Raw genomic sequence first — 12,887 nt, forward strand, 5'->3', positions numbered from 1 at the left:
TTATTTGAATGCATCTACTCATCTCAGAATCACTTCTCACCTTGCCTAAGTTTCCTTGAAATGTCTGTCCATATAACTTCATTCACTAACCCCGTGTGATGTCGTTTCACTATTGGTGAAGGAGTGTAAAAGCCTCTTGAGGATGACTAGCATCATATCATGAGCTGGGTTCTTGGTGTTTTATTCATTTGATAGATGGGAGGCGTGTATTTATGCTGTTAGAGTGTGCGGACAACTTCAATGTTGTGGTGTGGTTAACTTTGGAAATGCAACTGAAACAACAAGCAGGACTGCTACTGAAATGGTTGTAGGAATTAGGTCCCGTTAGCCATTAGGATCTGTAGTTCTGGGTCCTTCAGCCCTCACGGAGTGAGCAAACAAACAAGAGGCAAAGCTGTAGTCATAGTGAACCCAGCAGAGCTGGGATTCGCTCCACCCACTTAACCTGAACGTGTTTTCAAAAAGCTGTGTGACCCCTCACTTGCTTCCTAAGCTCGTTCCAGGGGGATAACAGCTGTAGCCTTACTCCTTTTTCTCCATCTCACTAGTGCTGTTATTCCATACCTAAAACCAGAGAGCAGAACTCCATTCAGTACAGCTGATGGGTTCCTTACACAGTTGACAGTGCATCGGGAATGACCCCATCCACGCGAGACAGAAGAGCGAGCCGTGATGGTGTGTCTCATTTTAATGTAAACTGTGAGGAAGTATTTCATTTGCTGCTCTGAAGCACTGGAATGCTGTTCAGACTCCTGCTTTCTACTGAGAAAACAGAAGGCAGCCTTGGCCTTTCAGAAGCGAGACATCCTAAATCAGGGGTCTTTTGACTTAGTTCTACTTACCTGCCTTGAGGAAACACATCGCCAAAACTATGTCTTGAAGTAGCTTTCCTAAGAAAGCCTGATTTATTTCTATGAGAGTCCACCATGGCTGGTAGCTGTTGTCAATTCTTGTTATTATCTTTGGAGCTAGAACATTATCAGCAGGTTTATGGCTTACTAATGCCATGTTGAGGATTGCTTATTTTATCTGGCAGTTGATATCTAAAAGAATGGTTTTAGGACAACGATATACATTTCAGCCCGAGGAACTCATTAATAATACTTTAATCCATGGGAGTCTTAGGTTTTATTTTGCTTTACTCTGCACTGGGAGATTTTTTTTCTTGATCTGTCCTCTCTGAACTTGCCGAGCACGAGTTCCAAATCCCAGAGACTGCAGAGATTCTGTCAAGTACTTCTGGTCGGGAGAGATGCACAGCATCACCAGCAGTTTGGCATCACCTCCTGGAAGCAGGAAAAAGCCCAAACATGGTCATTTATCTTGTTATTTTCAGTAAGTTATGCACCAGTAATGTACTAATGTACATAGTGACCAGCATAGGCTGCCAGTGCTTTTATGAAGCAGAAGACAACATGAAGAAGGCTACTGAAAACAGGCAACTCCTTAAAATGAAGCTTATGTCTACCAATATGATGCTTTTTTCAGTAGGATAAACACTTCGTAATTTGTAATATAGATTTTTTTTTTTTTCCCTTACAGCATCACCAGTTAGTCTGCGTGTATCTTAAGGTCTGGACACTTCATTAAGCTTTGTCAAATGATTGCGAATTCAGGATCTTCTTTGTGTGGCGTTTTTTTTTATCGTGTTTGTGACAAAAAAGCAAAACAGATTTACTAAAAGTTCAAAGAATGATCAAGCAAACAAGGAAATCGCTACTCTCAACACTTCATGTAAACAGTGTCACCCAGGTCATGCACCAGACAGATGTGGTTAAAACCAGGCTCGGTGCCCACACAGCTTAGCTCCTGGACTTGTTTCTTTGGCTTTCCCCTTTCACAGGATGGACTCTAGCAGTAGGTGAAATTAGAAGTTCAAGCACAGTGCATAGTCTTTCAGAAACTCTGCAGAGCTATTACCTGAGTTACTGACAAAGCTTTGAACTGGAGACTAAAAGCACGAGGGCTGATGCTTTCCGGCAGAAGAAGAATGGACTACCCCACGGACTGACACCGATCCAACAGTACTGAGGGAATTCCACTTGCTTTAAAATTATTTCTGCACAGAGGAGGAGCTAGAGAGGAAGAGGTGACCCAGATACAAAGAGTCATAGTATAGTTCTGGGGTCTCTCTCCTTTGTCCTACTGCTTCAGGGCCCAATATTAAGGAATATGCAAATGCATGGCTGCACGCTGTAGTAGTAAAGACTGAAGCTTAACTTGAGAGTGTACACGACCTGAAACACCAGTGAGGTGCAATCATTACCCTTCACTACCCTGATAGAGATGTGATTATTCTAAATGCATTCATAAACTGAACCTTGGCAAACAGGAGGGCTTTGCCAAATTCAGAGCTCTCCCTGTACTCCCGGAGCTGTGCAGTCACACTGCACCTGCGAACAGAGGCGCACATAGGAGGAGTGTCACTGCACGATCCTCCTCTGGCTTTACACAACAAAGGAGGGGAAAAGACTGGGAAATTAAGTCTATGTTGTTAAACGAAAGCCAGAATACTTCCTTACCTACAGAGTCCTGGAGCAGATGCGTGAGTTTGCTGTTTCGGTAGGGGACGTGAGATCGCTGCTCCGCTATCGCTCCGAGGACGTCGGCCAGGGCGGACAGGCTGCGGTTAATGAAGGATGTCTCTCTCAGTGCTGCACCTGTCACTCCAGACATGCCTAACACGTGGAGAAAAAGGCAATGGTGAGAGCAAGTAAAGCTGCTTCGACTGTAATCTGTGAGAAATGCTGTTGCTGTATCACACACTTCAGACACGATGTTTTTAAACACAGACTCTGAGCCGTGACTTCCAGTCCACCCATGCCAAAGGCAAGATGCAGCGGTTGCTTACTGCAGAGTGCAAACCCATTGTGCAGCATTTCTGCTCGTCTGAAGGAAGGTTAAAGAAGGTTCAGTGCCTGCAGATGGTTTGGAGTACCTCATGTTGAAGCTGATGCCTTCAGCTGCACAATGCATCTTGGCTCCGTATGTATCACAACAGGGAACTGAGAAAGTAGGAACACCGTAAGGTCGGACAAGACAGCACTGCTTTTGAAAACAGCAGGCCACGGCGCCTTGGGAGAGAAGGCTGGTGTGTTCCACCGTTTTCATAACAGCTAACTGCCCAGTCTGTAACTCTTAGGAGGAACAAGAGTGGCACTGACAGCATTACCTGCAGAAACAGAACTGTACAGCAGCCATACGTGTGAGAGGTTTATGCTCACCAAAGCCTGTGAGATGCTGCTCTTTACAGTATGATTTGTCATGGTTGGTCACGCAGGAAAACGATGTCCTTTTACCATCCACCCAGCATGGTGGTCTGTAACTATCTGCACTGACCTCAAACAGCGTCAGAAAGGGTGTTGTCTGCTCATCGAGTTGCACCAATTTACAAAGGCACTGCGATCTCAACTCATTGATCAGTCTGGATGAGCATCCAGTTAAGAGTAACTTCTCCTGTCCTTAACTCTACCATTTGGGGTAGAGAAACTTGCTATTAGCGTTTAGCAGCCTATTATTCAAATTCAGCCTTTCTTCAGGATTGTGGAAGAGCTACACATGGATCTGCAGTCATTTATCACTACCCAGAGCACAGGATCCATGCTAGGCAGAGCTGATGGTGGGGTCAGAAGGGGCTCAGGGTTTCTTTAACTGTCTTCTGTCCCGCCTCCAGCCACAGAGAGAGGCCAGGGATCTTGTTGCTCCTTCAGAGCAGCATTTTCCAAACTGGGAGAACAAGAGAGGTGTTCAAGAGACAAATGTGGAAAGGTATGGTTACGGCAAAAATAACCACAGAAGCCAGGGCAGAGGGCTGTAGAAATGGGGCAGGATGGGGCTGGAATGGTGGAGCCTCTTGGCAGAGAGGCACAGAGCAAAACCACTCAGCAAACCCTGCCACAGGGTGGACAATAATCTGAGATACATGTACAATGCATCTCAGACTAACTGTAGACTTCGGTCTCTGTCTACAGCTATCTCTAGGCTGAAGAGGGGCGCCTAAACGAGTAGCTGTCACTGTAAAGCAAAAACTGCAAATAGGTCAGGGGGGTACACATTTAAACCACTCGTATCTGTGTTTGGTCAGATGAACTTCCCCAAAGCATTTAGCTGCTTTCAAACTGAGGCCGTTTGCTAGGAAGGGATGACTTAGCTTGGAACTGGTGTAAGGGCTCAGGACGGCTGTGGCACCAGCAAGCCAAAGTGCTGATGTACATCTTAAACGTGCGTGATGGCTGCTGTACTTCTGCTCACTTAGACTTGTCTACATTTAAAAACAACTACAAGTTAATAGCTGCCCTCGCTTTTATCAGAGTAAGTCTGGCATCTTCAAATCTCCACCAGTGCAGCCGGTGGCAGAGGTTCATCTACCGCATGTGATGGTCCACATCTAATACTGATGAGAGTGAGCCTGCCGAGCCCCAAACCAAGCAAATGTTTGTCCTGGTTGAACTGAGAGAAGAAAAACCCACACAACATTGCTCAATTACATGTTTACCAAACAATTTCCAGTACTGGGAGCAAATGGAAAAATAATGTATTATATTAGGCTTTTCTGTAGAACAAAAGTTTAACAGTGAGGAACAGCAAGAATTCTTGGCAGTAATGTAAAGGACTCTTTCATAATGCTAGTTCAGTTTTCAAAACATTATTTCTGGAATGGTGCATTTGGCTGCATGGCTTTTCTTGGTAAGAAAGCTTGTCCTTTAGGAAATAATCAAGTTTCTGAAATTATTGTGTGCCTAGAGGAAGGGGGAGGAAGAAAATGCTTTGAAGAAACAACAAAAGCAATATTATCTTTTCAACGCTAACTTCCTTCAAGACTTTCTCTGCACTAAGGCAGAAAAATAGTGATATCAATTATTACAGACATTTGTAATATTTAAATAATTTCTGCACTTTAAACATTCCTGTACAAAGACATGGTAATTTTCAGAGTAGAAAAACAGGCCTAATAAAACCAATCTGCACCAGTAATATACTTATGATAGGGGAAACCGCCCTGGGCTTATTTCAGGCTTATGCAGCCAGCTTTTTGGTTAAGCAGTATCAGCGTAAAACTGGAACAATCGGGCCTCAAAACTTTGTTATTTCAGGATCTGTGTTTAAACCACCCCTGTGTGAAGGCAGGGTAGCACATATTTCTACACGAGGAGCTCAATGTAAACGTTTTAATCCCCGTGTGGGAGGATCCATGCCCATCATTCCTAACAGCTTTGTCAGAAGCGGCCGCGTTTGCTTACCGACACACTCGCTGCCCGCCAGATCCACCAGCTGCAGTCTGGTTCTGACTTGCTTCGGTTTCTCAGTTGCTTCAAGCTGTGCTGGGGAAGAGGCTCTGGAAGAAGAGGTGGATCTATTCTCTCTTGTTTTTTGTGGATAGGTGCAGGAAAACTCTTTATTTAGTCTCTGACTGATTTGTTCATCTTCCCATGAAGTACCTGGTTAATGGAAAAAACAAATGAGAGCTTCGTATTGGCACTGGAAATTGAGATGGAGAAAAAAGTGGGGCATCAATGGGGGAAGTACAATATCAGGCTGTTCTAACTAAAGCATTACATGAGTCAGAGTCAATGGCGTGGGCAAGCTGTAGAGCTTTTTCTATCTTAATTAAGGTTTTCCATATCCAACAGATTGATAACAAGACTTGGTGTAGGTTGTATTGTATATAATATCCTCACTGTTTGCACTTCAACATGGAAAACAAGGAACAGGAGTCCAGTAAGGACTTTAAAAAGGCACTTTTTTTCATGTTTTAGACTGACTGCAAACAAAGTGTGATTTTGGATGCTTGGGAGCAGTAAGTTCTGAAATCTGTTTCTCAGCCTTTGAAACATTCTCTGCTGGTGCTCTGGGGGGAAGAAAAGAAAAAAGAAAAAAGTTCATCCTGCCTCTTCTGTTCTGTCTTTTGCTGTTGTTCCCTCTGGACCTCCTTCAGCCATCATAGTCCACTGCTGCATCTTCATATCCTTCCTCTTCCTTAGCAGCAGCATCTGGCTTCCTCTGTCTGCTGGGAAGGAGGAGGAAGACGGGTTCTCTGGAAAAGCTGCTGTGACATCAGCTTAGCAAGAACGTGTGCAAAATGGCTTTCCCTAAACAAGTTTTTTCTTCATTTTTTTTTTTTTTAATCATCCACACCCTTCTCTTTTGTGAAGAAAGATGTATAAGAAAAAAGGCACACACTCTGCTATAGGTAATAGAGATAAGCGACTCTCTTGAAGACTTGAGCCTACTTGCAAAAGTATAAAGTTCACAGCTGCAAAACTTGAATAAAGAGGAGACTGAACTGGGCTGTAGAGCTCTGTACCTCTCCAGCTCGCCTGTTGCTAATAGCCAGTGTAGCTGTTCACTCTGTAGACTGGGCAGCTGTGTTGGTTTACACAAAATAAATGGCTTCAGGACAACCAGTGTAAAAATAAGTGTTCTCAGTCCTCTCCAGTTTGAGATGAAGAAACAAACTATCTGCTCTCCTCAAACAATAGATATTACTGAAACAAAATGTAAGAAGACCTTCATCAAACATGAGAAAGTGCTTGCTTGTCAACCTGGCTTTCAGTGCAGAACTCATCAGAGACTTTTTATTTAGTGACTGAGGTCTCCAGTTTTGAGATATTTGACAATTGCACCTGACTTGTAAACCAGGAATTGCTCCTTTTAAACAGACAGAATGCGGTGTCAAACTGCTACAGAGATCCATTTGCAATGCTGCTTTCCTCCCCTGTGTTGCTCACCTTGCTCACCTTCACCCATGCACTGTAAGCTGAAAGCCTGAGTCTGCATTCACCACCGACTAGAGGTGTCTGTGGAGTTTTGTTGCCAGATGCAGTAGGGTGACAGCAATTAGAAAGGGCAAAGGGAAGCCTGGACTAGATGAGATGGCTGGTGTGCCAGTGGTGCGAACACTCTGTGTTTTGAACATCTCTCTGATTGACAAGAATCTGGAACTGGGCAGAGCTAACATCTGGAACCATAGAGCTGCAGCATGTGAAGGAGCTGTGTCTTTTGGCAAGGGCCATAGGTAAGCCAGGGTACTGTTTGTTCTGTTTTGCTAATATTGTCGGTTTAATTTCCGATAGCAATCTAGGGGAAAAAATGTTAAATATTTTCCACTTTCTAAAACCATATTGTTGTTGCAGAGTATGAAGGAGACGGACCACAGCACTGGAAACAGAGTCTAATTACAACGTAAGGAAAAGAAAACAAAGTTAATCCCCCAAAGCTGAAGTTATTCCTAAAGCAATAAACTGGTAAGTCTTGGTGTGGTAATGAAAAGTAGCAATACAGGTTTTGCCGCGCTAAATAGGACAGCTATGCTGTCTGCTCCTACTGTGGCCTGTTACTAACAGTTCAAGAAGTTCTGAATTTAATGGACATTTTTGCAAGGCAGCAGGTAAAAAATAATTTTCTCACCAACAGCTTATACTGAGCCCTAAAACATGTGGTTGGCTTCACCTCAAACTTTGCATGAAAATGCTAGGTTTGCATGGATAATACGATACATCGTACAAAGGGACTTAACCACTCTATTTGAGCATCTATCTTACTGATACTATTTATTTTATTAGTTGTTTCATGCTATAAAGCTTCAGGAACTCTGTAAGTCGAGAGATGTGAAGTTAAAAGTTTCTATGAAAGCTTCTAAGAAAACCATTAGCATTGAGAAATCAAACTGGTCAGTTATTTAAGAAGGTATTTAGAAGTTAAAGGACTGAGGGAATATATTAAGCACTGGAAAAAGGAAGAAAGACCACTATGAAAACGTCAAAGTCCACAGGCTGTTTTTCAAAAAGAACTGTCTCACAAAGTGTTTTAGTAACATCCTCCTTACCAAAGCTATCTCCAGAGACAACTGTGGTTATGGTCAGTGTAACAACCAGATGAGAACGAGAGGAATGAGCATGCACTAGCGTTGGGTGCCTGACTCGTAGCTGTAGGCCTTTGATAACCAGATGCAAAAATTCAGACGCATTTTCAACAGTCCTAGGAAGTAAAGAAACAAGCAGAAGGTTGAACTGATTCACAGTAAAAATGACATGAGACAGGTGGTAACTCAGACTGGAATTTGAGCATTTCCACTTCTTGCTCTTCTAACTCCTTGTACTCTTCTTAATTCTGCCCCAGAACTAATCTCAGTTTTGAGCCACACAAGCAGCTGTGGTGTAGACCAGCAAAGTGTCAGAAGTTTTTGTAGACTGTTTTATCTTATACTATCCATTTTATTTTCCAGTTGAAATACTGCAAATATGACCAATTGTAGGGAAGAAAACCTGACACAGAGAGCGAAATCAAATGATTAGGCAAAGTAAAAAAGACACTATGATTTTCCCCAGATTTTCAGTGTTAAAAACAAATGAGTCAAGATTGCCTACCTTCTCCTTTTGCTGCACTGCTTCCTTCAATAATCACTCAAGTTGCATCACATAAACATTAGTAGTTCTAGATGGGGATATAAATTATTACGACTGCACAGCACAGCCTGGTTACTGAATACTTTGAAACACACCAGATATAACACACCTTAATAACTCTCCTAAGAGGCTGCTTGCTACAGACCTGGTTCCACATCGCTGCAATCAGCAAAAGCAAGCATGTGATAAAAGGCAAGGCCTTCTTGCCTTTGATTTGGCTGTGAAAGTCACGCGGGGCACAAATATACTTTGTGATATGAAGAGCACTACTTGAAGAGTTCAAAGGAAAAAAAGAACTATATTCAGATAAAACAATTTGCTCTAAAAATAAAGCAAAGGCATCTGAAGAAGAGAAAAACTCTTAGCTACACCATACCTACACACACTTAAAGCAGCTACTTAAAACCAGTGCCCTCTGTAAACCAGTGACGCTCTAAAATATGGCTGCAGGAGCTAAATGACCACAGCAGCCTTCAGTCTACCAGTCCTATGCCATGCGTGCTGGCATCCCGTGCACTAGCTCTGCCCCTGTGCCCGTGATGTCTCCCTGGTTCAGCTGAGCTGGCAGCAGCAGGGCAGCTGTGGCTCTAGTTCCTACCGTCAGAGAGGGCAGAGCCTCACACTGGGGGATCTGACTGGTGCCTCAAGTCCAAGGGGACAGGTCCTGCCTTCCTGAGTTCTGAGCTGCATCTCCCAGCGGCTGATCAGCCGGGACTGGATGCCTGGGGAGGTGAGCAGCCTTCACGAGGATGTACCAACAGGTAGTCGGCTTCTGCAAGCTGCTGTCGCTGTGCTCTGGCAAGTGGTCAGTGCTGCTGTGCTCCAAACAGTTTGCAGAAGATAAGCCTGGGGCATGCAGTCAGTGCTGGGCACCTACTAGGAAAACACGATTGACTTTGGGGCTGAGCAGCATCCCCAGCCCAGTGCTGCGTGCCTGTCACAGCAGCTTCTCAGCAGGAGTGATGGTAAAAAAAAAAAAAAAAAGCCTCTGCTGCTTTGTCACTCTGTGTACCCCCTGTTCCTGAACCAGATCCTACAGCTCTGTTGTGGTTAGGTTAAAAATTTGATGCTGAATGTTCTCCAAAGTCAACCAATTCATAAAAGAAGAAAGAGACTGAGGTTTTTGTCATTCGGTAGGATGTCCGTGTTAACAGGAAGGAAACTACTGTACTTTAATGGACACACGGAGAAGCCAGTGAGACCCAGCAGGCCAATATATTCTAGATGAAATATTATCACAAATGAGGGTGTGTTTTTATTCAAAGCACCATCTGTTTACTTGAGATTTCAGGCAGCTGGGTGGCTTCATTCAATGGTTCCCTTACTTTGTTTGGCTTTGCCCTTTCTTATTAACCTTTCTGTGTAATTATTGATATAGCTTGTTTATCAATTGGACTTTTTGCTGCTTGCATTGTAATTGAGATACAAGTCCATATTCTTATTTATATATGCATTAGAACTGAGTATTTACCAAGTGATTGGGATGTGTTCTTAAGAGATGCTTATCTCAAGGCTCCAGGTTCTTTTTTCATAAATTAAAATTTAGAGAAATAAACACTGCAGCCATTTCATGAAATAGAAGGTGAAATGAAACCTCTCTGCTGATTCTAGTTCCCATCTCTGTGGCACAAATCCAGCGATGCCTCTCCCTTCTCCAAAGCTTAGGAAAGAGAACCTTTCTCTTTTCTATGCACCTGCTAACTATACAAAGCTTCCCTTGGGAAAGAAAATGGGTAGGATACTTTCAGGAATGAGTTCAGGACAGCATCTTGAAATGCCATAACTAAAAATTATGTGGAGCTTCTGGCAAAGCAGGAAAAAGTATTCCACTTCCATCATACCCAATCTATGTGCACCCATTTGCATTTCCCAAGTCGTACAGTTCCTTCCTTCTCTAGTCAAATGTGCAAGGTTAGCTACTTCAAGAAGGATTCGGCACACACAGGTTGGGCTCCACACCAATCACTTCTGAAGGAGTTTTTCATTTTCTTTTCATGTTAACAGAAAAGAGACTACTCTGTACTTTACTGTACATATGGAGAAGCCAGTGAGAGTGTATTTTTATCAAGGCTTTATGACAGTATCATGAACCCAGTGGACAAACAACAACTAGTCTGCTTATGTGGCTTAAGTCCCACAAGATAAAAATACTGCCCTCGGTTATTTCTACTGAACATGCATTTTGTTTTAACTCAGGCAGGGAAAATGCTTCTCATATCTGACTTGCAGTTCCTCCTGGAAAAGTAGGGATTAGACTGTGACAAGTATTATGATAGAGAAGTAAAGAAAAAAATCTTGTTTCCCTCAGAAATATAGAATGCTGCAAAACTGTGCTTAACATTTCAATAAGGCAAGATGCTTAATACAAATTTATCTGCCCAAAAACCAACATTTTTTTTTAAAGTTGCTAGACCTCCGTGTCGTGCACAAGCAGAAATGTTCCTTGTGGAATCTGTTCATGTTCTGGGCGCTCACAGTGAGATGTTCAGTAGCTTACTTACACTGGGTAGCATCTGGTACCACTCTGGTGCCACAAGTGCTGCTTGTCAACACTTGTTTTTATTAAAGTTGATTTAATAATAGCATAAACAGTGCCCCTGTTACTAAAATAAAGCATCTGAAACAGACTTACTCTTGTTAATATATGAATTGTTATCAACATGGTATTTTCATCATTTAATTAGTTAAGGTGTGTTATATATAACAAGAATTATATATTTGCTTTGTATGCTACACACATGTGACATCAAGAGCCATTCCTACATACACTAGGACAAGCTTTTGTAATGCTCAGGACATACAAGGAAACAATACAAGTAGAGGTGTAGCCTTAATTACTTCAGGTCTCCCTCCAAGGCCACAAGACATAAGTAAGAATCAATCTTACCACATGCCTGAATGCTGGGAAGGTTCAAATGCCAGCATCTCAATTCCCACTTTAATGTCTCCAATTACGAAAGCAGAATACTAGACAGTGCAAGATGGGTGTTTATATTAAAAGATGACTTTAAATGATCTTTCGAAAGTATTTTTAAACCCAATTTGTGTAGAGAAAGCTAACTTTACAGCTGCTTTAAAACCTAAAAAAAAAAAAAAAAAGTACATCCATTTCCACTATAATCTAAAATTTATCATTTAGTAAGACCAAAGGGAAAGTGCTTTGTGATTGGGTCATTCCTTCTTTTCCTACAGCTGACAAGACACCCTATGAAATTTCAGCAGCAATGAAGTATACGGCTCTCTTCAGATATTCTGAGCGTAAGGACCCCAAACTCATTATACTGATAATGCTCAAAGAATTTTGACATTTGCAGTCTCGTAGACAGTGAGAACCACCCAGTTTTTTCTTTTCCATATGGTAAGAACTCATTGTTTAGAAGCAATGCCTGACATTTAAAATGGAATTTTATGACAGCTGTGCATCACACAGACACTGCATCATGATCAGATGATAAAGATCAAATTGTGCACTCACTCATATGTAAGCAATGGAACGTTGCTCTTTCCTTCTCTGGTTGTGACAACATCACGTTTGACGCCAAATACTTTTCCACAACTGTCTTTGGCCAGAAGATCAAAAATTTCATTATTATACACTTCTACAACAGAAACCTCAACCCAGTAACTTCCTGGTGGCTTTTCTGAAATAAGCCTGGAGAATAAAAATAGAAAAAAACAACAAATGAAGAAAGCTAAAGTCAAACCTCAAGTGGACGATCTGTTTATAAAGAACTGTTCTTTAATTGTAATCTAATTAACAATCTGATAAAAGTGCTTATTAAATATCCACAGTCATGACTTTGCCTCACCCACATGCTAATGTTCAGCTGAAAAATCAGACTATACAGTTAAATTATACATGAAGCACTAAGTAAACATTCATTTTCCAAACAGCTGTGCCAGCTTAAATTGTTTTTCTCTACTAACCCCACACTCTCCTCTAAATTTTTCATACCATTGCTCTGCTGGAGGTTACTACATTCAGAGCTCAAGGTATGATAAACTCTGCCAGAGTGCAGGCAATGAGCAGAGAGAGATGCTAAACTGCCCAGCTAGATCTGTAATGGGCTATCTGTCCAAAAGCTCAGAAAATTCATTAATTAAGGGATTTTTTTTTATTCAGGAGAGTACTTACAGTTAGATACAATTGTTCTGGTACAAAGTTGGCTCTTTTGATTTAGCTTACACTCTTCTCCAAAAGAAACAGGCTTAGCTGAAAAAACCTCTAATGACTCTTCTATTATAATGTAGCAGCACATCAGTTCAAATCACACACTAGGTTCAACTAAAAAATCTAGTTTTCTAGAGAAAACAGATAGTGGTTAAAAACTCCACTACAATTCTTGGGGACTGGGTTCTATCCTGGATCCTTTTCATCTATTCCAACTGTCAATTTTCACAAACCTTCTAAGAACTTAATTATCGTTTGGACTTGCACAACTATGGTTGAATCCTATTCAAAAGTTAAAGGAGTCTGAAAGA

General features: G+C 41.9%; 1 protein-coding gene across 1 annotated transcript in view; it reads right to left on the minus strand.

Annotated features, from left to right (window-relative positions):
* KIF25 (kinesin family member 25) overlaps window positions 1-12,887 on the minus strand; it is a 41,521-nt gene continuing 28,634 nt past the window's right edge. The window contains exons 11-15 of the mRNA XM_032185010.1: window positions 11,881-12,057; window positions 7,826-7,977; window positions 5,241-5,438; window positions 2,523-2,678; window positions 1-1,286 (exon numbers count right to left, since the gene is read on the minus strand). Of these exons, the coding sequence (XP_032040901.1) occupies window positions 1,129-1,286; window positions 2,523-2,678; window positions 5,241-5,438; window positions 7,826-7,977; window positions 11,881-12,057 (841 nt within the window). The 3' untranslated portion in view covers window positions 1-1,128. The remainder of the gene's footprint in view (window positions 1,287-2,522; window positions 2,679-5,240; window positions 5,439-7,825; window positions 7,978-11,880; window positions 12,058-12,887) is intronic.

This window comes from Aythya fuligula, chromosome 3 (genome assembly GCF_009819795.1).
Source record: "Aythya fuligula isolate bAytFul2 chromosome 3, bAytFul2.pri, whole genome shotgun sequence".
NCBI lineage: Eukaryota > Metazoa > Chordata > Aves > Anseriformes > Anatidae > Aythya > Aythya fuligula.